At 54.4% G+C, this 25,091-nt stretch overlaps 1 protein-coding gene across 1 annotated transcript in view; it reads left to right on the top strand.

Moving 5' to 3' along the window:
- Window positions 1–25,091, top strand: part of LOC103790995 (cadherin EGF LAG seven-pass G-type receptor 1) — a 66,900-nt gene that overhangs the window by 16,548 nt on the left and 25,261 nt on the right. Inside the window, 4 exon segments of the mRNA XM_054258810.2 lie at window positions 14,558–14,715; window positions 16,000–16,163; window positions 16,675–16,800; window positions 17,398–17,564. Of these exon segments, the coding sequence (XP_054114785.2) occupies window positions 14,558–14,715; window positions 16,000–16,163; window positions 16,675–16,800; window positions 17,398–17,564 (615 nt within the window).

The following is a 25,091-nucleotide window of genomic DNA, read 5'->3' as shown; positions in this document are numbered from 1 at the left end:
ACTGCCAGAGGACAGGTGGCCTTTGCCCTGGGATCATCACCAGAGGCTCTAGAACAACCTCAGAACTCCAGAATCTTCCGCCCACAGTCGGGATGTGCAGGGCAGAGGTTTGGGGCTGCCCACACGTTCCTGGTGATTGTGGCTGTGAGGCGATGACTGAGCACGAGTCCCTGGTTGCGGGAAGAGGGACACTGAGCTCCCTCCAGTCTTCCAGGCGTTCCTTCCCTCCCTTTTGCCCGGAACTTCATAGCCCCTGAGGAAGGAGGCAGCCGAGGGCAGGTTCCAGCCTCTTCAGGAATCCACACTGTTTCCACGTGTCCCCGGGAACCCCTCCTATAAAGGGCAGCAGGTGTGGGGCCAGAACCAGGTGGCCATGAGTCATGATAGCAAGGGGGGACCTTGAGGAGGAAGGGGGGAGCCCAGGCCCCTCAGGCAGGATTTTGTGCCAGGGCAGGGGAACCCTGTGGTCTGGGACAGTTGGAAGTGGCTGCTCAGGGAGGTCAGGAGGAGTGGGGCCTTGGAAGAGAGATGGGTCAGAGCTGGGGCAGGAGGGCGATGATGGCCCATTAGGGGTGGAGGGCAAGGTTTTCTTGGTGAAAGTGCATAGCTCATTGGTGATGAGCAGCATGACTCCAGGGCTCCGGAGGCTGGGGTTTGCAGAGGTCCCTGAGGTGGGGTGGCCAAGGGCCAGCCCTTGGCCCTGAGGTCTTAAGAGGCCCAGAGTTCCAGCATCACCTTTGGCATTGCCTGTGGGCGTCCGAGTGTGAGCCGTCCATGACCACCACCGTGCCCCATTCCCTCCTGACCCGGGGCCTGGGCCTGGGCCTGGGCCTGGGCTGAGGGGATTTCAACTGTGGTCTGTGACCCTGCCTGGCCTAGCTGTTTCTGATGAGGCATCACACACGCTGTGCACCTTCTGGAAAGCTCTGCATCATTTATAGACGTTTTTAGGCTGTGACTGCCTTGACCCACGCCTCCTGTAAGTCATGAGGAGCTGTGATCAGTGAGGGGTTGGATTTCAGCGAGTCGGGGGGTCCTGTGTGCACAGACCCGTTCCTCAAGGGCTGCGGTCTGCCCTGCTCATTTCCTGCTGCAACAAGTGACCACAAACTGGATGACATCTGACGATAGGACTTTACTCTCTAACAGTTCTGGAGGCCAGGGTTCCAACGTCATGGTGTCTGCAAGGCTGTGCCCCTCTGAGGGCTCCTCTTCCAGCTCCCGGTGGTGGCTGGCAGTCTTTGGTGTTCCGTGGCTTGTGGGTGCACCACTGCGGTCTCTGCCTCCGTCTTCACGCCGTGGCCACCTCACTGTGTGTCTGTCTCTGTGTCTTCTTTTTCTTTCTTTCTTTTTTTTTTTTTTTTGATTACTTTCCATACCAGATTTTTTTTTTTTTTTAAAGATGAAGTCTTGCTCTGTCTCTAGGCTGGAGTACAATGGCATGATCTCAGATCACTGCAACCTCCGCCTCCTGGGTTGAAGCGATTCTCCTGTCTCAGCCTCCTGAGTAGCTGGGACTACAGGCACGTGTTACCACACCCAGCTAATTTTTGTATTGTTAATAGAGATGGGTTTCACCGTGTTGGCCAGGACGGTCTTGATCTACTGATCTTGGGATCCGCCTGCCTCACCCTCCCAAAGTGGTGGGATTACAGGCGTGAGCCATCCACTGTGCCCGGCCTCTGTTTCTTCTTTCTTATAAGGACTCCAGATGGGGCCCAAGCACTGTAATCCCAGCACTTTGGGAGGCCGAGGAAGGCAGATCACCTGAGGTCAGGAGTTCAAGACCAGCCTGGCCAACATGGCGAAACCCTGTCTCTACTAAAAATACAAAAATTAGCCAGACATCTATAGTCCCAGCTACTCAGGAAGCTGAGGCAGGAGACTTGCTTGAGCCCCGGAGGCAGAGGTTGCAGTGAGCTGAGAATTGCACCACTGCATTCCAGCCTGGGTGATAGAGTGAGACTCTGCCTCAAAAAAAAAGGAACTCCAGTTGTGTTGAATCAAGAAGGACCCACTGTACTCCGTGTGACCTCATCTTAACTTACGTCTTTTGTTGTTTTTTATTTTTCTGCCCAGGCTGGAGTGTACTGGTGTAATCTCAGCTCACTGCATCCTCTGACTCCTGGGTTCAAGCAGTTAGCGGGCCTCAGCCTCCCAAGTAGCTGGAACTACAGGTGCACACCACCATGCCCGGCTGAGTTTTGTATTTTTAGTAGAGATGGGGTTTTGCCACCTTGGCCAGGCGGGTCTCGAACTCCTGACCTCAAGTTACCCGCTCGCCTCAGCCTCTCAAAGTGTTAGGATTACAGGCGTGAGCACTTCGCCTGGCTCCGTCTTAATCTGTGTCTTAATCTGCAGCCTTTATTTCCAAGTTAGGTCACGTCCACAGGTACTGGGCCTTAGGACAGGGTGTGAACCCGCTGCCACGCCTGCCTTCACATTTGTGTGTGTGTGACTGATTTCTTTGTGTCAAAGCAGATGACTGAGGCCTCCCTTCTCAGGGAAATCAGCGTGTGTCCACCCAGATGCTCCGAACACAGCATCGGTTTCCCTTGTCACTGTGCCACATGGTCCGTGGGAGCCCCGCCGCCTTTGTTCTCCTCTTAACATGACTGAGTGTGGCACGGGCCAAGAGTCCCCACAGGCTCTGCTTCCTCAGTAAGGTCTGCCATGACAGCAGCGTGTGAGCTAAGGGGCTGCGCTTGTGCTTTGAGATGTCCTTTGGGAAGGGGACGCCGTGGGACGTGTGTAGTTAACAGAATGCGGGGACGTGAAGTGGCGGGTGCTTTCAGATGACAGCATGCCCTGCCTTTCTCTCTGTGTCTCAGTGCCACAGCCATGGGAGTCGCCCCTTCAAAGCAGCTTCTAAGCATGGAAAATTCTAATACGTAATCCAAAGTTCTCCCAATTCGTCAAAGAGGAGAGAATGGAAAATATGAAGGTTTATTGTTCTAAGAAGCTTCCTGTCTATCTGGCACGTGGCCGTCAGAGGTCAGGGGTGCGTCTGTGTGTGCAGGACGGGAAGCCCAGGGGCATGGGTTGCTGGGTGGCTGCAGGGGCACCTCACTGTGGACAGAGGTGCCAGGAGAGGAGCTGGCCTGGGGCGCCGGGACGGTGTATGTTGTGATGTGGTTCTGCCCTCCAGACACCTCCTTGTGTCCCGTGGAAGATGACAGGTGCCAGATGGAGTCTGTTTTGGGGGGAAACCAGTCTGGGATGACCCTGTGGGCAGGAAACCGGCAGCTTTGGTGTTGGACGGCCGTCCGGGTCTCCGCTTTGCCTTGGGAAACCCACTGCATTTGTGGCAAGAATTCTCCATTCCCTCCTGGGTTTATTTGGCCATTCATTGGCCCAGCATTTTTTGCCAGAGCAAAGCTAGAGCAGTGGGAAAATGGGATGAGTCCCTTCAGGGACCAAACTTGTACCTGGCAGCTCTGTGCTCTGCAGCTGGGAAACTGAGGCAGTGGGGGATAGGGAGGTGGTTTTTATCCCTCAGGGTAGTGATCCATTGGGGCAAGAACCTGCTCCAGCCAGAGCCAGACCCTCTGGGTTCTTCCTCCAGGACCCAGCTCATCCATTACAAGTGATAAGGGTTCCTTTAGAATTCTTTCTTTAAAAAACGAAAAGGGCATCCCATGGCTTTGCCTGCCGTGACACAGGCATAGGTGGGGTTCTGTGCATGGGTCAGTGGGGGTCAGCTGCAGTTGGCAATGGGGAGGGAGTGTGAGGGCACAGCCCTCGGCCGCCAGCCTTCCTGCCAGTTCCCACCCCACAGCTTCTTGCCTGGCCCAACACTGGGTGTTGCCCATGTCCTGAGAGTCGTGTGCCTGGGTGCGAATTGGTGGGAATGGCCTCTGTGGTCCACTGCGCCGGAGGAACAACATAAAATGAGCCGCTTGAGGAAATTACCCTGAAGGCATCAAGGCTGCCGAAAATGAGCTTTGGAAAGCATGTCCTGGCTGGGGGTGGTGGCTCATGCTTCTAATCCCAGGACTTTGGGAGGCTGAGGCAGGAGGCTTGCTTGAGGCCAGGAGTTCGAGAGCAGCCTGGGCAACATGGCAAGACCCTGTCTCTACAAAAAATAATTTAACAAAATTAACCAGCTGTGGTGGCGTGCGCCTGTAGTCCCAGCTACTCGGGAGGCTGAGGTGGGAGGATCGATCACTTGAGCTTGGAAGTTTGAGGCTGAGTGAGCCGTGATCGAAACACCGTACTCCAGCCTGGGCGACGGAGTGAGGCCCTGGGCCAGGCAGGGGCCTGGGAATCTTTGGGGCCCACTTGCCTGGCTCTGGGCTGGGAGTGGTGGGCAGGGCTGTGAGGTCCCAGAGTCTGGCCAGAGGTCTGATCCACCTGTGGAATGGCTCCTGCCACCCATGCTGTGTCCCATGAGTGTGCCTGGAGGTTGGCTCTGCTGGGACCCTGAGGGGAGCCCGCACTCTCAGACAGCCTTTTCTCAGTCCAGGCTGAAGCTGAGGGGTGCTGTCTGGGAGGGGCTGGCCAGGGCTAGGCTGGTTGCCAGGGCCCAAGAGGGCCGGGGTTTGGACAGAGCCACTTTTGTGGGGACGTGCGGCATTTGGAGCGGATGCCAGCAGCCAAGAGCATGTCTGGGGTGCTCATCCCCCAGGCCTGAGGGCTGCATTGACAGCGGGTGCAGACAGGCATCCCTGGGGGTGGGGAGGGGTGGGAGCTCCAGGGCTGTTCCTGCAGCGACTTGTGCTTGCTGACTTGGGAATGACTCAGTGAGGCAGGACAGGGCTGGGCAGTTCATTCAGAAACACCGCTCTTATTACAGAGCCCAGCACCCCCGGCTTCCTCCGGGAAGTGACTCTTCTCTTTGATGCTGGAGGAGGGTGCACAGAGTCTGGGGAGGTCTGGGGAGGTGCTGAGGGTGGCCATCGCTCTATCCCTGACATTCAGCAGGGTCAGGTTTTGATCTTGATCTCCTGGTCTCTGTGTAACACAAAGATGCTGCGGGAGTGTTCTCAGGCCGTACCCTTCATGCCCCGCTCCCTGCCTCGTCGGGACTGGTTCTGACCGGCTGGCAGCCAGAGAGGTGTCCCTTGGGCCTCAGGGAATCAGAGTGCAGGGTGGACCTCAGATGTCAGCCTTCGCCTGGATGGACTATCGGGCCTGTTTAAACGTCTGGGTGGAAGAGCGTCAGCATCACTAGGCCCACGGTTGGGGTGTGGCTTCAATGACTGCCCTTCAGAAATGCTGGCCTCACTGTGAACGATCTCGCTGGCTGCGTTTTTTGATGCTGTCGTCTTGAGGCCTGAGTGCGACTCCCCTGGTGTTAGGGCTCATCTGGATGGGAAAGGCCCAGAGTCAAGGTTAGATGATTCTGACCTCAGAAACCTTTCCCCAGTGCGTGCTGGGATGTGAGAAGCATGCAGACATGGCCAGGTGCAGTGGCTCACACCTGTAATCCCAGCCCTGTGAGAGGCCGAGGCGGGCAGATCAGGAGGTCAAGAGATCGAGACCATCCTGGCCAACATGGTGAAACCCCATCTCTACTGAAAATACAAAAATTAGCTGTGCACGGTGTCCAGGAGTCTGGGTATTAAAAAAAAAAAAAATTAGCTGGGTGTGGTGGTGCGTGCCTGTAGTCCCAGCTACTTGGGAGGCTGAGGCAGGAGAATCGCTTGAACCCGGGAGGTGGAGGTTGCGGTGAGCCGAGATCGCACCACTGCGCTTCAGCCGGGCAACGGAGGGAGACTCTGTCTCAAAAAAAAGGAAAGTGTGGACATGATGGGTAGAGAGCTGTGAAGAGTTACAAATGAGACCTTCTGTGCTCTCTGTTATGCTAAAAGTGTATTAATAAACTTGCCCGTGGCTTTGAGCTTCTGGGCCATATTCCAACCAGCATTTATTAGGGGTTTCTCTGCACAGGTGAGGGTTGGCTCTGGGGATGTAGGGGTGGGCTTGACAGATGTGCTGCTGCCCACGGGAAGTGCATGGTACAGAGCTGGGACCCTTCTCCCTGGCACACGAGACAAGGGTAAGTTGTAAGAGCGTCCGGGCGGGATCTCATTACGGTGAACCTAACAGCCTCCCAAATCGATCTTGGCTCCTAAGAGTGTATGGTTGGTCATATTGCTTGAAAGACTCCAGTTGTAGCCTGAAGTGTGTCCAGTTCCCTCCCTTTTTATTGTACATGTGTTTGTGTAACTGTACTGGATTTCTTAGTATGGTCAGGTATGTGGGCTGGTTTTAGTGTCCTGTAAAACGCAGGACCCCATGTAGGAAATGTTTTTGAACATGTATTTTATTTTATTTTCTTGAGAGGGAGTTTCGCTCTTGTTGCCCAGGCTGGAGTGCAGTGGCCCGATCTCGGCTCACCGCAACCTCTGCCTCCTGGGTTCCAGCAATTCTCCTGCCTCAGCCTCCTGAGTAGCTGGGACTACAGGCGCACGCCACCACCCCTGGCTAATTTTTTATATTTTTAGTAGACATGGGGTTCACTATGTTGGCCAAGCTGGTCTTTAACTCCTGACCTCAGGCGATCCCCCCTCCTCAGCCTCCCGAAGCGCTGGGATTACAGGTGTGAGCCACCGCGCCCGGCCTGAACACATGTTTTTAATCCTCTTACAGATTGACAGATGGTGTTGCCTCTCTTGACCGTGAGCGCTCTTCCCCAGTGTGTCCTGACAGTAGAGGAATAAGGCAGTGGTTGGACACCGCCTCTCCCTGAGCGTTTCCTTCATGCGTTCTGACTCACGGCAGCAGCTTTGGGCCAAATGGCCTAGTCCCCAGGTGTGCTGGCCCCAGCCACGTGATTTTGAGAGGCACCTGTGATGGTGGGTGTGGACAGACCAGGGTTTGAATCTCGCCCCAGAAGTCAGTCACTGGTTAAATGGCCCCTTATTCACTCTGCTGGGGAGGGACAGATTCCCATCCTAGGATTATGGGGACACTGGGCAGGGGAGGTCAGCAGCAGCGCGTGAGTAGCGCAGAGGCACAGCCTGGAGGACCCCGCCTGCCATGCTGGGCCAATGGCGAAGCACTCGGGAGCAGAGGACAGCCAGGTGCTGTGGGGGCAGACCTGGTAGAAACAAGAGGGTGGGGTGGTAGCCCTGGTTCCTGCAGGGGCACATGGGTGGCTTATCGGGTAATTCCTCTGGATGGCAGGGAACGGAAACCCCTCTACATGCTGTAAGCAGGAGCTGCACCTGGTCCCTGTGACAAGAAGGGTTGACGTGATCTAAAGGTTCAAAAACGCAATGTGCTGGCTGGGCACAGTGGCTCACGCCTGTAATCCCAGCACTTTGGGAGGCCCAGGTAGGGGATCACCTGAGGTCAGGAGTTCAAGACCAGCCTGGCCAACATGGTGAAACCCTGTCTCTACTAAAAATACAAAGGGAGGATTGGGGAGGGATCTTATCCGAAGGAGCGGAGTGGGGCGGGGGACCTGTGGTGAGGCCGTTTGAAGCTTCCTGGTTTTAGCAGATGTCAAAGATGTGAAGGCAGCCCATAGTATTGGGCCTTGTTTTTTTTTGTTTTTTGTTTTTTTTTTTTGAGATGGAATCTTGCTCTGTCGCCCAGGCTGGAGTGCAGTGGCGTGATCTCAGCTCACTGCAACCTCTGCATCCTGGGTTCAAGCAATCCCCCTGTCTCAGCCTCTCGAGTAGCTGGGATTATAGGCATATACCACGATGCTGGGCTAATTTTTGTATTTTTAGTGGAGACAGGCTTTCACCGTGTTGGCCAGGCTGGTCTCAAACTCCTGGCTTCAGGTAATCCACCTGCCTTGGCCTCCCTGAGTGCTAGGATTACAGGCGTGAGCCACCACTCCTGGCCAGTACTGAGCCTTGATCTGGGGGCTGACACCTCAGTCCCTGAGTGCTTCTCGGTCCTCTGTAAATCCGGGACATCTGCCCCTGGGTGTGAGCTCATGAGCGCCTCTGTCTCTCTCACTGCTGCTGTGGTTGCCACACCCAGAGCTCCTGACATCTCGGGGCCATGGGCTGGGATGCAGGGGTGGGCTCAGGGTTGTTAAGGACCTCAGGACCTAAATGGCTTGCTGCATTTCTCGGAGACAGCATGAAGGACATCCTGGCAGCACAGTAAGAACTGACACTGGGAGGAAAGTAAGAGGTGACCATTATGTCACCTGGGCAGGGGATGCTCTGACCTGATGCCTGAGCTGAGCAGCGAGTGAGTCACTGTGTCTAATGACCAAGGAGTGTTTACAGAGCTGGTAGCCCCCGTCAGCAGGAAAGGTGGCTTTTCCTGGTGCTGCCCCATACTGGGGAGGCACCCCCTTCCCTCATCACCCTCTTATCCTTCATCTGCCCCCTACTCTCCCTGCCTTCTTCACTGCTGGCCTTCAGCCCATGACCCCCTGGGGTGTCCCAGGATACCTGCTGTCCCCAGGGGAGCGTGGCACCGTGCGGGTGTGCCTGAGCTTTTCAAGTCCTGGGATCCACAGCTCTCTGAGCTTTGGGTGCCTGGCCTGAAGTCAAGGCATAGTCAGTATTGTAGAAGGAATGAATGACGTGCCATAGGCACTCAGCACGGTCACTGTTGTGTTATGCCGTGGAGCGGAAGGAAGGTCTGCTCCGTGCCATGCTCTGCTTTGGAGCGATGCTTTCACAAACCTGTAGGTCCCAGTTGGGATCTAAGGGCCTGGCCGGGAGGTGGTGGTGCGAGCCCTGGGCTGTGGTGAGCAGCCAGCTGTGTAGACTGGAAGAGCTGGGGCAGCGGGTGAGGCCGCTTTGCGTGCAGTCCTCGGGGGTCTCCAGCTGTGCCTCCAGCTGTGCCTCGTTGCCTTTTTCTCTGTGTTAATCGTATTTCTGTCCCACCTTCGGTGTCCGTCTTCTACATAAAAACACAACTGTCAGAAAAACTGTGAAGGATCTATAACACGAAGAAAACCAGAAGTGTGTGTGTGGTGTGTGTATGTGGTGTGGTGTGGTATGTGTATGTGGTGTGTGTGTGTGTGTGGTGTGTGTGTGTATAGTGTGTGTGTGGTGTGTATGTGGTGTGTGTGTGTGTGGTGTGTGTGTGGTGTGGTGTGTGTGTGTGGTGTGTGTATGTGGTGTGTGTGTGTGGTGTGTGTGTGTGTGGTGTGTGTGTGGTGTGTGGTGTGGTGTGTGTGTGGTGTGTGTGTGTGTTGTGTGTGCTGTGTGGGTGTGGTGTGGTGTGTGTGTGTGGTATGTGTGTGCTGTGTGTGTGGTGTGTGTGTGTGGTGTGTGTATGTGTGGTATGTGTGCTGTGTGTGTGGTGTGTGTGTGGTGTGTGTGGTGTGTGGTGTGTGTGTGGTGTGGTGTGTGTGTGGTGTGTGTGGTTTGTGTGGTGTGTGTGTGTGGTGTGTGTGTGTGTGGTGTGTGTGTGTGGTGTGGTGTGTGTATGTGGTGTGGTGTGTGTGTGGTGTGTGTGTGTGGTGTGGTGTGTGTATGTGGTGTGGTGTGTGTGTGGTGTGTGTGTGTGGTGTGTGTGTGTGGTGTGGTGTGTGTATGTGGTGTGGTGTGTGTGTGGTGTGGAGTGTGTGGTGTGTGTATGTGGTGTGGTGTGTGGTGTGTGTGTGGTGTACGTGGTGTGGTGTGTGTGTGGTGTGTGTATGTGGTGTGTGTGTGGTGTGTGTGTGGTGTGTGTGTGTGGTGTGTGTGGTGTGTGTGTATGTGGTGTGGTGTGTGTGGTGTGGTGTGTGTGTGGTGTGTGTGGTGTGTGTGTGGTGTGGTGTGTGTGTGGTGTGTGTGGTGTGTGTGTGGTGTGGTGTGTGTGTGGTGTGTGTGGTGTATGTGTGGTGTGGTGTGTGTGTGGTGTGTGTGTGGTGTGGTGTGTGTGTGGTGTGTGTAGTGTGTGTGTGTGGTGTGTGTGTGGTGTGGTGTGTGTGGTGTGGTGTGTGCTGTGTGTGGTGTATGTGTGGTGTGGTGTGTGTGTGGTGTGTGTGTGGTGTGTGTGGTGTGTGTGTGGTGTGTGTATGTGGTGTGGTGTGTGTGTGTGGTGTATGTGTGGTGTGGTGTGTGTGGTGTGGTGTGTGTGTGGCTTGTGTATGTGGTGTGTGTGGTGTGGTGTGTGTGTGGTGTGGTATGTGTGGGTGTGTGTGGTGTGTGTGTATGTGTGGTGTGGTGTGTGTGTCTGGTTGTGTATGTGGTGTGTGTGTAGGTGTGGTGTGTGTGTGGTATGTGTTTGTGTGTGGGGTGTGTGGTGTGGTGTGTGTGTGTGGTGTGTGATGTGTGTGTGTGTGTTTGTGTGTGTGTTTTAAGACGGAGTCTCTGTCGCCCAGGCTGAAGTGTGGTGGTGCGATCTCAGCTCACTGCAACCTCTGCCTCGTGGGTTCAAGTGATTCTCCTGCCTCAGCCTCCTGAGTAGCTGGGATTACACGTGCTCATCACCATGCCCAGCTAATTTTAGTATATATATATTTTTTGAGACGGAGTCTTGCTCTATTGCCAGGCTGGAGTGCAGTGGCGCAATCTCAGCTCACTGCAACCTCTGCCTCCTGGGTTCAAGTTGATTCTTCTGCCTCAGCCTCCCGAGTAGCTGGGACCACAGGCACGTGCCACCATGCCTGGCTATTTTTTGTATTTTTAGTAGAGATGGGGTTTCGCCGTGATGGCCAGGCTGGTCTCGAACTCCTGACCTCAGGTGATCCCCTGCCTGGCCTCCCAAAGTGCTAGGATTCCAGGCGTGAGCCGCCGTGCTTGGCCAGCACTCTGTGGTTTTGAATTTTTACAGCTTTATTAGGAATGCTGCAAGTTGCTTTTCAGAATAGGAACATTTTTGGTTTGTTCACAAAGAGAAGCATGCCCACTCTAGAAAATTTCGGCCGTACCAAAAGACATAAAGAAGAAAGGAAGACACCCCCAAACCCAAGCCCAGGGCCTTTTCCTTTGAGGCTACTTTTTCTCCCGCTCTGCTCTGACTTTTCCGGGGCCACGTGTGAGCCGAGATGGAGACGGCTCTCATCCCCACAGTGGTGACCACAGCACCTCTCCTGTTGGCAGGGGTTGTCATGGCAATGGGCCCTCCCTGAGCCAAGGGGGCACCTTGCGGGGCCCTTACACCGAAGAGTGGTCCCTTTGTCCGGGGACAATGGGGCCCTGAAGGACTGTTTGTGTGTCTGGCTCACTTTAATTACCTCCAAGGGGGATACCCTGGGAAGGGAGTGCCCTCCAGCCTCCGTGGCATGAGCCGAGCAATGAGATGTTTTTCTTTCCTGAAAATGCCTGAGCCTGGATACCTCATTTTTAAAAAGTCATTTCTTTATTTCCCATTGAAGACCTTAGCTGTTATGGCTTCACCAAAATGAGTCAGAGATGGACGAGGAGGGTTCCACGTGGCCCTCCTCATCTGCTGGATGCAGAGGGGTCAGAGCTAGCCCAGCTCACTGGTTTTAGAGCCAGCCTTCTGAGCATCTTCTTGCCTCCTGCCCTGGAAAGGGACAAGGTCCGTTGCCCCTGCACGGCCTCCAGCCTTATGGCCAGATGTGGCATGAAGTCCCCAGCCCTGTCACCTGCACCCTGTGAGTAGAGCAGGGGAGGGCACTTTACGTCTTTTGTTCCTAGCTGGATGCACCATGATGTCTTTGAGAAGCACCTGCCTGCATCCCGGGTCCCTGGACCAAGCCCCTGCCTTGTGCATGGGTACTGCCCTGATGCCCACGTTACCCTGCAGACCTCCCAGCTGTCCCTTTGTCAGACCCCTCCTCCCAGCTCCCTGAGGCCAGCCCTCCTCAGGATCCCACAGACCCCACTGCCTCACTGCTGTACTCACCACTCACCTTCACTGAGAGCAGGATCTCCCCCTGTACCCCTGGCACTGCCGATGTTCAGGATGGGCAGGCCTCTATGATAGGACATCCTGGGCCCTGCTGGGTACAGAGCAGCATCCTGGCCTTTACCTGCTATGTAATGGGGGCCAGTAGCATCCACTGCCCAGTTGAGATGACCCAAAATGTTTCAGACTTTTCCAGATGTCCTCTGGCCTCTCTCCACCACTGAGACGACTGCCATAGGACTGGGCTGCTCTCTGGATGGCCAGTGGCACCGGCTCAGGGCTCCTTACAGTGTGGCAGTGTAGTGACCAACACCAACAGACAGTGGTAGCCTCTGGGTCCCGGGGATCCTGGGTAGGGAGGAGGCTGGCTTGGCCCAGCCCTGCCCTGCTCAGTGGTTTGGAGAGCCCGTCACCCGCTCTGCACCCCCATCTCCTTATCCATAGAAGGCTGTGATGAGAGCTACCTTGCAGGTGTCATGGCACATGGGGTCACTGGAGACCCCTTGTATGGGTCAGCACCTCCTCGTCCAGCCCCTTTGGTGCCTGTGAGCCTGGCCATCTTGGGGACTCTCTAGGATTTGGCCATGGGGACAAAGAAGAGTCCTGGCAGCCCCCCACCCCATCACTCAGTGTAGGCCCTAGGCACTGGAGGGGTGCCAGATACAGGGCCCCTGTGTTATGATGGCACCTTTAAAATCTAGTAGAGATGGCGTTTCACCTTGTTGACTAGGATGGTCTCGATCTCTTGACCTCATGATCACCCTCCTCGGCCTCCCAAAGTGCTGGGATTACAGGCTTGAGCCACCATGCTCTGCCAAGGAGATGATTTTTAATGCGCTTGCCTGCCTGCTGGGTAACCAAAAGTGAAATCTTTAAGGAGACAGCTTATCAGACATTGTGATTTCATCAGCTGGTGTCAAAGAAAAATGGTGATCCAGGCATGATAGAAGCCTCCCTTGGATTTACCGAGAAGGGTATGTGGGAAACCCACGTGTCTGTTGATACCACCCTCAAAGTCCCTGTACCACAGAGAGGACGTGTGTTCTGATAGTGAATCATTGTCTTGCACAGAAAGAAATCCAGGTATGGTGATGAGTCTCATCCACATTAAATGATTGGATAAGGGGGAGTAGAAGCCTCAGCTGGGGTGGCCACACACAGGTGTGCGGGCTGTGCACTGCACAACTGCAGGCAGGGGGTGCTGCCTGTGTGGCCAGGGTCCCCTGAAGTCGTGCACCTTGGCCCTCTGGCTGAGCTCCTGTTTCCATTCCGTGTCCTGCCTTTCAGCCCAGTTTTCCTGATCAGATAGATACTTTGTTCCTATTAAAAACTGAAGATTTATTTTTGATTAGCCTATGTGGTTGCTATTTTCCTATTAAAAGGCATTGAGGATGTTTTAACTAAATGCTATGTTTTTACAACAACTTATTTCCAAGTTATTAGAAGCGTGAGATTGTATCACGCTATAAACTCAAACTGACCCCAGAACTATCAGGAGGAGTCATGGAACCCATCTTTATAGGGGTGGTGGGAGGGGCCCTGCTGGGACTGGAGGAAAAGGCTCTCTCTGGGGTGGAGGGGAGGCTCGGTGCACATTGTGTGCCGATGGTGGGCATGGTGGCACTTCCCTGGAGTTCTTCTGGCTCATAGTCACGGCCACCCACGGGAGGTCTTGCTATCCAGGTTGTGCAGATGAAGGGCATTGTGTCACCTGTCCCAGTGGGAGCTGGCTCCAACTGTGTTTCTGGAACTTTGAGACCCACGTGCTTACGTTCTGTGGCCAGCATGAGTCGTGCAGGGCTGGCACTGCTTTTCCTGCTGGAAGGGCCTCTGAGGCTGGCTGGGTGGATAATCTCCAGGTCCTGGGAGGAACTGACCAGGAGGCGAGACCCATGAGGGCTGCCTGGATAAATCGGGCTCATCCCTGGATGGCAAACCACAGTCTCTTCGAGAAGGGAGAGGCTTCACCAGAGGTCACTGATTCTAGAAGATCTCTTGTACCCAGCCCTGGAACAGGCTCCTGGCCCAGAGAGCTCCATACCTCAGAGGGGAGATGTGGGGTCGTCTGCAGGCTGGGCGGCAGTCTCCTGGTATCTGTACTCTAGGAGCACAGGGTAGGGGAGGAGCAGGTGCCTGAGCAGGTGCTGTGGTCAGGAGGACACCCCCAGAAGAGCAAAAGCAGGTGTCCACAGGAGGGGCCCCAGGGTTCACAGGAGGGGCCCCAGGGCTTGGGTGTTAGCTGCTGTCTTTATTTCCCAGGGCCACCGTCACAAAGTACCATGGACAGAGTGGCTCAGACAACAGACACTATCCTTTCCCAGTCGGGCGCTTTGAAGTCGGAAGTCATGGCATGGGCAGGGCTGTGCCCCTCTGAAGGCTCAAGGTAAGGGCCCTTCCTGCCTTTTCCTAGCTGTTCGTGGCCCAGGTGGCCCTTGGCTTGCAGACAGCCACTCCAGCAGCTGCCTCCGTGGTCACGCGGCTTCTCCCTGCGTGCCTTTGCGTCTCTGCATCTGTCCTCTCAGGAGGAGGCTGGTCATCTGGGATCAGGGCCCTTCTACTCCAGGGCGTCTGCAGCTTAACTAATTCCATCGGCACCAGCTCTTTATCCAAACGAGGAACGTTCTGAGGTTTTTGGGAGGCCAAACTTGAGGAGGCACCAGGCAGTCCAGCACGGCTAGTTTGGGGAACTAATGTGAGGCCAGGGCTCTTTGACCCTTGTCCACATGCTGCCCGCCCCGTGCCGTGTCCTCCCCGCCCTGTGAGTGACAGGTGCACCTGCCGAGGGCACTAGCAGAGAAAACGCTGACGCCTTCTGTGCTTTCTCTTCTGACAGCCCAACATCGGCCACCTGGGCCTGCCCCACGGGCCATCTGGGGAGAAGATGGCCGTGGTGACGGTGGATGACTGTGACACAACCATGGCTGTACACTTTGGAAGTGACATCGGGAACTACAGCTGTGCCGCCCAGGGCACTCAGACTGGCTCCAAGAAGTGAGCATCCCGGGAGGGGAGGCCCTGGAGGTCTGCACCCCCAAACATGTCCACCTTGTGGCCTTCCCCGGGCAGGGCATCGTGCAGGCACTCTGGGTGCAGTCCCCTGGTGACCTCCGTCCCGGCTGGAGTCAGACTTCCTCTCCATGGTTGGGGCACCTTCCCTCGACATGTTAGAACCTTCTAGACTAAGTCCCCTGAGTATCTGTCAAGAGTGGCCATGCCGACCCCAGGGTTGTGATGGCCGGCTTATAGACCCATGGATGGTCTCTTGCCCTGTCTCCACAGATCACTGGCTTTGTCCCTGCAAAGTCCTGAAACTCCAGGACTCTGTTAAGTGAAGTGCTGTGTCACCCAGCTCATCCCAGAGGCTAATTTTTTGTTTGTTTTTTCCGGAGATGGGGTCTTGCTCTGTTGCCCAGGCTGGAATGCGGTGGCACGATCCCAGCTCACTGAAGCCTTGACCTCCTGGGCTCAAGCTGTCCTCCTCCCCACAGCCTCCTGAGTAGCTGGGACCACAGGCACACACCACCATACCCAGCAAAATTTTAAAATTTTTTGTAGAGACAAAGTCTCCCTATGTTGCCCAGGTTGGCCTCCAGTTCCTGGGCTCAAGGAATTCTCTGGCCTCAGCCTCCTGAAGTGGTGGGATTATAGGCACAAGCCACTAAATAAGCAGAGAATAGCCTTTTTGAAGATCACATAGAGAGCCTTGACACATCCCGAGCACCTGATAGGGCCCTGGGGGCAGTCCCTTGCTGTTTCATCTGATCCCGCCCACCTGGGTTGGAGGAGGGATGGTGCCCTTTTGCTGAGAAGTGAAGCCTGCTTTGGAGAGGCCACAGCCCTTGCCCGAGGTCGCACTGCTGCCTGGGGTTTCACCAGGGCTCTCATTTTCTTCTGGCCTCCCTTCAAGTCTGTTCCTGTTCTTGGAAGGTCTCAGAGGCCAAAGTAGAGTCCTTGGCCTTGACCCACGGTTTCCATGCTCACATCCTGTCTGGGTGTGGACCAGCCTGGGTGGGCGGCACTTCGTGGTCACCAGTGAGCATGAAACACCCAGATCGTCAGGACCGAACACAAGTGCAAGGAAACAGAGGCAACAGAGGCCTGCGGAGCCAGTGGTGGTGCCAGACGCCGGAGCCCCCTCTCCAGCCTCTGCCCGCCTGCCTGCTTGGTTTCTGAAGTAGTTCTGGTGGCAGAGGCAACTGCAGAGCCCAGCCCGCCATGGCCGCCCCTCACCACCCCTGTGCCCAGACATCACAGAGCACGGCTTTACCTCCCCAGGTCCCTGGATCTGACTGACCCTCTGCTCCTGGGGGGTGTCCCCAACCTGCCAGAAGACTTCCTGGTGCACAACCGGCAGTTCGTGGGCTGCATGCAGAACCTGTCGGTCGATGGCAAAAACGTGGACATGGCTGGATTCATCGCCAACAATGGCACCAGAGAAGGTTCGGGCGGCCACCGGGGGCGTCGGGGCTGCTGCAGTGGCATCTGGCTGTACGTCAAAGCCACACAGAAGGCACCACTTGCAGCTCCCCGGGGAGGCGTTTTGTTCTTAGGAGTGTGTGTGCCCCACTGTGGGCAGCTCCTGGGAGTGGATCCGGGAGTCCAGGCTCACCAGATGTGCAGCCCTGCAGTCTCTGCAGTTTGGAGTTGGTGTGACGCCGCTGGCCCAGCCAGCTAACCTGAGGCACACATGGTCCTAGGGTCTCGCATGTGTCACCAGGTGACTGGGCTGGGTGCTGTGATGGCCTGAAGCCCTAGCATTTCCACATGTGGGCAGTGTGTTGAGCACCTTCTCAGTTCCGTCGTTCCTGCCACTGCCAGAGGCATTCAGACCTGGCCTGCCTACTGTCCAGCCCCATTTCCATTCTGTCCTGGTTTCCCACACCACGCCTGGCACAAGGGACCCCGGTGGTTCCTCCGAGTCAGGCTCCACCGCACGCTCTGTGTTGCCAGGCTGTGCTGCCCGGAGGAACTTCTGCGACGGGAGGCGCTGTCAGAACGGGGGCACCTGTGTCAACAGGTGGAACATGTACCTGTGTGAGTGTCTGCTCCAATTTGGCGGGAAGAACTGTGAGCAAGGTGAGTGCCTGGCATTCTCCATCCCCCACTCCGGCCGCCGTGGCCTGGGAGGCGTCACTCCTTGATGTGCCCGGGACCACCGTGAGGGGGCTTCACATCTGGGGCCAGCAGCCTCTGGCAGCATTGCCGCATTTACTGCAGACTTATACTGCCCTCGCCAAGAGACTGTCCTCCGCAGAACCCCCGCTCCTGCCCCTGGGGTCCCCAGTCCCACAGGTGTGAGGTGGGGCAGGTAGGGTGGGCTAGAAGGGCCCATCCCCAGCACCCCCAACCACTGAGCCCAGGGCTCCTGAACCTGCCCCACCTCTGCCTCCTGTCTGGCATGAGAGCCCCTTGCCATGCCCATCGACGGCTGGGAGCCTGAAGGTCTTCACACTTCCCAGGAAGGAGGCTCACATCCCAGGGTGGGCTTCTGTGGAGCCCCCATGGCTGACTGTGAGGGCAGGATGTGCCATAGAGGGGAGGCTCAGACCAGCCCTGGTGTTAAGTGAAAAAGGCCCAGGCCCAGCCTACAGGCCCATCCCTGCCCCTGCAGCCAAGAGTGTGTGGCCCAAGTGATTTCTGGCCACACCTGAGGTCCTGGGCCTGTGTCCGCAGCCATGCCCCACCCCCAGCTCTTTAGTGGTGAGAGCGTCGTGTCCTGGAGCAACCTGAATGTCATCATCTCCGTGCCCTGGTACCTGGGGCTCATGTTCCGGACCCGGAAGGACGACAGCATTCTGATGGAAGCTACCAGTGATAGGTCCACCAGCTGTCATCTCCAGGTGACTGGGGCCCCGTGGCACCAGGGCACCTGCTAGGTGGGAGCCCAAGGGAGGGACCCAGGCACTGGTCTTCCTGGTGCACACTCAGGCTCTTGCTACTCGCCCTTCCTCCTGTGCCCACCCCTCTTTGGCTTCTCAGAAGAGGATGAGGGGGAGCATGAGCCCTTTCTTTCCTTTGGGAAGTGGAGATGGAGTGAGACAGCATGGGGCCGGGCCGACCCCAGGGCCCAGCACAGCTCAGCCGAGGTGCATCTTAGACGGCAGCTCCGGTCTCCCTCTAGTCTGAGGGTTTGGCTGGAGCGTGGGCATTGCAGAGCTGAGAGGGGTGCTAAGCCTTCGGGCAGAAACAGCGGGCCTCACCAGTGAACGCTGTGGCTAGCTGCAGGCCGGACATGGTGGCTCACACCTGTAATCCCAGCACTTTGGGAGGCTGAGGTGAGTGGATCGCCTGAGGTCAGGAGTTCCAGCATGGAGAAACCCCATCTCTACTAAAAATACAAAAAAATTAGCTGGGCGTGGTGGCTCACGCCTGTCATCCCAGTTACCCAGGAGGCTGAGGCAGGAGAAGCGATTGAACTAGGGAAGTGGCGGCTGCAGCGAGCTGAGAACGTGCCATTGCAGTCTAGCCTGGGCAGCAAGACCGAGACCGTCTCAAAAAAGAAAAAAAAATGCTGGGGCCAGGTGCGGGTTGCAGCAATGTGCGGTCAGCTGTCTCCGGGAGCGTGGCTCTGCCCAGAGGTGCCTGAAGCCACACTGTGCAGCCGCCTGCATGTTTTCTCTATCTTGTTGGTCTCTCTCATTTATTTGAAACAAAAGTTTATTTGTTGGGTAAACACCGCGAACAACTTGCAGAAGGTGATCCAACTGTGCGCTCTCCTCGTTTCTTGCGGTACACGCAGTTTCTGCTCCCTTTATCCTTTATGTCTCTCCTTAGACCAAATTCACCTCCCTTGGCACAGGAGTGGCCTGTGGAGTCATGCTGCAGCAGCGTGCTTCGTCTTGATTTGACAGATTCCCAGATTCCAGAATAGGGTGATGCCTTCCTTCCTCCTGGGCTTTTTTTTGAGATGGAGTTTTGCTATTGTTGCCCAGGCTGGAGTGCAGTGGCACAACCTCAGCTCACTGCAACCACTACCTCCTCGGTTCAAGCGATTCTCCTGTCTCAGCCTCCAGAGTAGCTGGGATTACACATGCTTGCCACCACACCCAGCTAATTATTTGTATTTTTAGTAGAGACAGGGTTTCGCCATGTTGGCCAGGCTGGTCTTGAACCCCTGACCTCGGGTGATTGACCTGCCTCAGCCTCCCAAAGTGCTGGGATTACAGGCATAACTCCTAGACTTCTTTCCAAGTCTGTATACATGTGTGCGCACACCCACACATCTTTGCGCAAGTGTGTGTACCTGTCGGTGTGTGTACACGTGTGTCTCTACATGCGTGCACATTTGTACATGTCTGTGTGCATGTGGCTGTATATGTCTGCATGTGGCTGTGTCTGTCTGCATGTGTATGCAGCTGTATATGTATGCATGTGGCTGTATATGTATGCAGGTGGCTGTGTCTATGCATGTGGCTGTGTCTGTATGCATGTGGCTGTATATGTATGTATGTGGCTGTGTCTGTATGCATGCACTGTGTCTGTATGTATGTGGCTGTTGCTGTATCTGTGCACATGGCTGTGTATGTATGCACGTGGCTGCGTCTGTATGCACGCGGCTGTGTCTCTGCACGCGGCTGCGTCTGTATGCACGTGGCTGCGTCTATTTGCATGTGGCTGTGTATTCATGCACGTGGCTGTGTCTGTATGCACGTGGCTGCGTCTATTTGCATGTGGCTGTGTATTCATGCACGTGGCCGTGTCTGTATGCACGTGGCTGCGTCTATTTGCATGTGGCTGTGTATTCATGCACGTGGCTGTGTCTGTATGCACGTGGCTGCGTCTATTTGCATGTGGCTGTGTATTCATGCACGTGGCTGTGTCTGTATGCACGCGGCTGCGTCTGTATGCACGCGGCTGCGTCTGTATGCACGTGGCTGTGTCTGTATGCATGTGGCTGTGTCTGTATGCACGTGGCTGTGTATGCATGCACGTGGCTGTGTCTGTATGCACGTGGCTGTGTATGCATGCACGTGGCTGTGTCTGTATGCATGTGGCTGTGTCTGTATGCACGCGGCTGTGTCTGTATGCATGTGTATGTGTGTGATGAGACCTGGGTGCACACGGTCTCGGAGCAGCACTGACTTCCTTTTGGCTGTTCATTATCTCCAACCAGAGCGTGCCTGGGACCCCGTCCCGCCCTCCCTCCAGCACACAGAGATGCTGCCCTTAGGTCACTCCTCTCGTGCCTTGGGCGGGCCACACGGGAACTCACCCTGTCCTCCCGGAATGACCCCCCTGCAAGCTCCCGTGGTTGGGAAGTCCCTCCCAGAGCTGGGTCTGGGCCAGTGGCGTGTCCTCTGCTGTCAGCTGCGTGCCGTGCAGAACCACACCCTGTAGCATTTGCTCCCTTGGGCTCTGGGCCTTCTCATGTTGCCCAGTGTGTCCTGATTGCCATCTGCCATCAGGGGAGGCTGGGCTGGACTCAGAGATGGCCAGAGGCAAGATGGATTTTACGGAGTGCCTGCTCCAGACTCTCATTCCACACAGGGGAAACTGAGGCGTACAGGCTCTTCTCTCTGGGCCCCATGGTTCATTCACTGCCAGGTTTCTGGGGCAGCCACAGGCCCCTCTCTGTCACTCTTATGGACCGCCCATCTAGAAACAGTTCTGTGTAGCCGGAATTGACATGAGGGTTGGCAGGAGGACAGAGGGGCGGCCAGCACACACCTTCCCTGCTGTGGTGCCTGGTTGGAGCGTGGCCGGGACAGGACTGAGAGTGCTCCCAGCGGCTGGTAAAGGTCAGTCCCTCAGCAGTCAGTGACAGCTCAGGAGACAGTTTGGGGCTGGGGCAGGGCTCAGGCCTCCACAGGGAGCCTCCTGCTCCTACCCGGTCACAGCTCGGGAACATTTACTGACACAGACCGCTGGGATTGCCTGGAAAGTGTGATGTGCCCCGGGGATGATGACAGCTGGCCTGTAGGCCCTTGTTAAGCTTGTAATTTCGTGTGTCTCCCAGGAGCCCCAGAAGCTCGCTCCAGTCCAAAACTTGGCAAGCGCGTTGCTGCCTGGGGATGGTATTTGCTGTGTGGTGGTTTCACTGTCAGAACAGATTAAATTGGCTGTCTGGGTGCAGGTGACGAGTTGGAGCTTGCACGTTGTCATTTGTCTGTGGGGTCTCTGTAGGAAAAAAGTGCGCTTTCAGTAGGAACAGTGCTGGAAGCCACCCACTCCTGTGATGTTTGCGTAATTACATCATGGAGAGCTCATCTCAACATTAGGAATTTTGCCAGGGACTACAGCCAGCCCTCCTGGTGGAAATCTGGGCGGTAGGAGTGGTGGCCTTGAGGGGATGCTACAGACCCCAGTGGACACCCAGAAGGCCCCCAGGGCAGCTCCCAGAGGCAAGTCAGCCACAAGTTACACGAGGTTCTCGGGGATTCCTCCTCTGCATCACCAGCTGGCAGCCTCCCACGGGCCTGTGAGCTCTGTCAGGCAGCAGTTTGGGTGTTCCTGAAAGGATGTCCCCCGAGCCCCTGCCACTATGGGAGAACAAATAAGGCTCCATTTTCACCCTACAGCCCAAGCAATGTGGGTAATTGCCCTGAGGCACCCAAAATCCACCCCCCTTGTCAGGTGGGATAGCCCTGCGGTGGCTGAATGCCTCTCTGACTGAGATCTGGGGACACCCCTAAGTTGGATACAGTTACCACCCATAAAACGGGGCTTCATTCTCTGGATACCGCCACCTTTTGTAGACAGAATGTCACTTCTATTGCTGATCTGCTCACTTTGGAGTTTTTAAAGCAAGAACAATGAAAGAGAATGGCAGAGGAAATTAATAAGCTAACTTCTGTAGTACAAAAGAAAGCAAAATGGAGGCTGGGCATAGTGGCTCACGCTTGTAATCCCAGCACTTTGGGAGGCCAAGGTGGGCGGATCACCTGAGGTCAGGAGTTTGAGACCAGCCTGGCCACGATGGGGAAACCCCGTCTCTACTAAAAATACAAAAATTAGCCGGGTGTGGTGGCACACACCTGTAAGCCCAGCTACGTGGGAGGCTGAGGCAGGAGAATCGCTTGAACCCGGGAGGCAGAGGTTGCAGTGAGCTGTGGTCATACCACTGTACTCCAGTCTGGGCGACAAGAGTGAAACTCTGTCTCAAAAAAGAAGAAAGAAAACAAAATGGAAAAAGGAGAAAAATTATCTTAAAATAACTATCAGGCTGAGTACAGTGGCTCATGCATGTAATCCTTCCACTTTGGGAGGCAAAGGCAGGTAGATCACCTGAGGTCGGGAGTTCAAGACCAGCCTGGCCATCATGGAGAAACCTCATTTCTACTAAAAATACAAACATTAGCAGGGTGTCTGGCTAATTATTGTGGGTTGTTTTTTTTTTTCAGCTTAAAAACAAAACCCTCAAACTCTCAATAGAGATCAAAAAACAAAGAACAGTTTTAGTTACATGAGCTTTATAACCAGCTAAAACCTGTATCCTGTTTTCTGTTATGAATTTACCATAGACTGATGTGGCATTTAGAAGTAGATTTCTAAGTTAAGCATGTAGCATTTTCTTTCCTTTTTCTTTTTTCTTTTTCCTTTTTTTTTTTTTTCTGAGAGGGAACCTTGCTTTGTCTCCCAGGCTGAAGTGCAGGGGTGTGATCTTGGCTCGCTCTAACCTCTGACTCACAGGTTCAAGCGATTCTCCTCCCTAAGCCTCCCACGTAGCTGGGATTACAGGTGTGCGCCACCACACCCGGCTGATTTTTATAATTTTGATAAGAGATGAGGTTTTGCCATGTTGGCCAGGCTGGTCTCCAACTCCTGACCTCAAGTGATTGGCCCGCCTCGGTCTCCAAAAGTGCTGGGATTCAGGCGTGAGCCTCCGCACCTGTAGCATTTTCTAGTAAATCATTTTGGTAGTGTTTATAGCATAATTGCAGGTCAGAGAACATACACCGTGTGGTTTAGAGCTTTGAAATGTGTTGAGACTTGCTGTACGGCCCAGATCTCGTCAGGGTTTTTAAATATTTATTTTATTTATTTTTTTGAGATGAAAGCGCACTCTATCACTCAGGCTGCAGTGCAGTGATGCGATCTCAGCTCATTGTAGCCTCCACCTCCTGGGTTCTAGTGAGTCTTTTGCCTCAGCCTCCCGAGTAGCTGGGATTACAGGCACACACCACCACATCCAGCTAATGTTTGTACTTTTAGTAGAGACGGGGTTTCACTATGTAGGCCAGGCTGATCTTGAACTCCTGCCCTCAGGTGATCCATCCTCTCTAAGTGCCGGGATTAGAGTCGTGAGCCACCGCGCCCGGCCTCTAGTCAGTTCTGTACACGTGCACACGTGCCACTGTGCTCTGCAGTTGTTATACGTAGTGTTCTCTATCTGGCAAATGGGAAAGTTTGTTAACTGTGGCTTTCAAATATTCTGTCATTAGTGGTTTTAAGTGATTTTTTTCGTCTTTGTCTTCTCACTGAGAGAAGTAAGTTAAAAACCTCCTACGTTGACTGCAGATTTATCAGCGACTTCTCTTGGTGATCTTGATTTTTGCGTTATAGATTTTGAGGCCAGGTTGTTAGGTGCGTACAAAGTTAGAGTTGATTTATCTTCCCAGCAAACTGCCTGTTAACATTATGAAAGTCCTCTTTATCTCTGATAAGGATTTTTTGCCTTAAGTCTGCTTTGTCTCGTGTTAACATAGCGATACCCGTTTTCTTTTGTTTGGTATTTATATGATGTATTTTTCTATCCTTTTACTTTCAGCATTTTCTGTATCCTTATATTTCAGGTGTAATATAAGCAGTGTGTTAATAGTTGTTTTTCTAAAGTCTAGGCTACTTTGTAATTGAAGTTATCTTTCAAATGAGCATCTTGGGTTAGTTACAGTCTTGTTTTCTGATTCTTCTTACATGTATTTAAACGTGACAGTTTGACCCTTACCTCTGTAACACCTACACCCAGAAGTAAGTTTAATGGTCACACAGAGTCTGTTTCCTTGAAAATTTTGTGGTTCCCAGTGTGACTTTTTAGCCTGTGTCTGATGATTCCATGTTCTGTTGCCACTCTTCCTTGCTTCTGTTGGTTTTCAAGCATACTACCTTGTGTCCTCATAGCCTTGGCTATTTTTTATTGAATGCTAGACATTGTATTGAAAAACTAGAGAGCATTTGAAACTAGAGTGAGGGCCAGGTGTGGTGACTCATGCCTGTAATCCCTGCACTTTGGAAGGCCAAGGGCGGGTAGATCACCCAAGGTCGGGAGTTCGAGGCCAGCCTGGCCAACGTGGAGAAACCCCATCTTTATTAAAAATACAAAAAATTAGCCAGGCAGGCATGGTGGGTCAGGCATGGTGGGTGCCTGTAATCCCAGCTACTTGGGAGGCTGAGGCAGGAGAATCACTTGAACCCGGGAGACAGAGTTTACAGTGAGCTGAGATTGTGCCACTGCACTCGAGCCTGGGCAACAAGAGCAAAACTCCATCTCAAAAAAAAGAGAAAAAAGAAAAAGACTGGAATGGGGATGTCATTATCTTCTGTGTTTTCTGCTGGCAGCCACTATGTAGGAGCAGTTGCCATACCGGAGCACTTTGATGCAGCCACAGGCTTCAGTGTGGCCACAGGTTTCAACCCAGCCACAGGTTTCAGTGCGGCCACAGACTTCACTGCGGCCACAGGCTTCATCCCAGCCACAGGCTTTATTTAGCCACAGGCTTCAATGCAGCCACAGACTTCAGTGCAGCCACAGGCTTCGGTGCAGTCACAGACTGTGGTGTTTCAAAGCTGGGCTTCCAGTCCTACAGGGTGGATCTTTTTCGTTTTTACTGTTAGTGTAAACCCCTCAGGGTCCCAAGCAAAAGCCGAGGAACAACCCCTTGACAGTCCATGAACCCTAGCTGTTGCTGTTGTTGTTTTTAAAGATTGAGTCTCACTCTGTCACCAGGCTAGAGTGTAGTGGCGTGATCTTGGCTCACTGCAACCTCCACCTCCCAGGTTCAAGCGATTCTCCTGCCTCGGATTCCAAGTAGCTTGGGACTACAAGTGCCTGCCACCACGTCCAGCTAATTTTTATATTTTTAGTAGAGACGGGGTTTCACCATGTTGGTCAGGCTGATCTCGATCCCTTGACCTCGTGATCTGCCCACCTCAGCCTCCTGAAGTGTTTGGATTACAGGTATGAGCCACCGTGCCCAGTCCAGCTTCATGAATCAAGAAAGCTTTGAGGCATCCTGAGACTCTCCAGGTCAGGGATGATGAATGGGGCGTGGCACCACCTGCTGACAGGGCTGAAGAGTGCCAAGGAGGGCAAGGGCTTCAGGTACCTGGCAGCCATGACCCGACTGCACACTCAGCCTCCACTGTGTCTTCTGGAACCGGCTGACAGCCGTGTGAGGAAACAAACACCAGCCTCTCTTTCGCAGATTCTG

This window comes from Callithrix jacchus, chromosome 1 (assembly GCF_049354715.1).
Source record: "Callithrix jacchus isolate 240 chromosome 1, calJac240_pri, whole genome shotgun sequence".
In the NCBI taxonomy this organism is placed as follows: Eukaryota; Metazoa; Chordata; class Mammalia; order Primates; family Cebidae; genus Callithrix; species Callithrix jacchus.
This window is presented reverse-complemented; position numbering and strand designations above follow the sequence as displayed.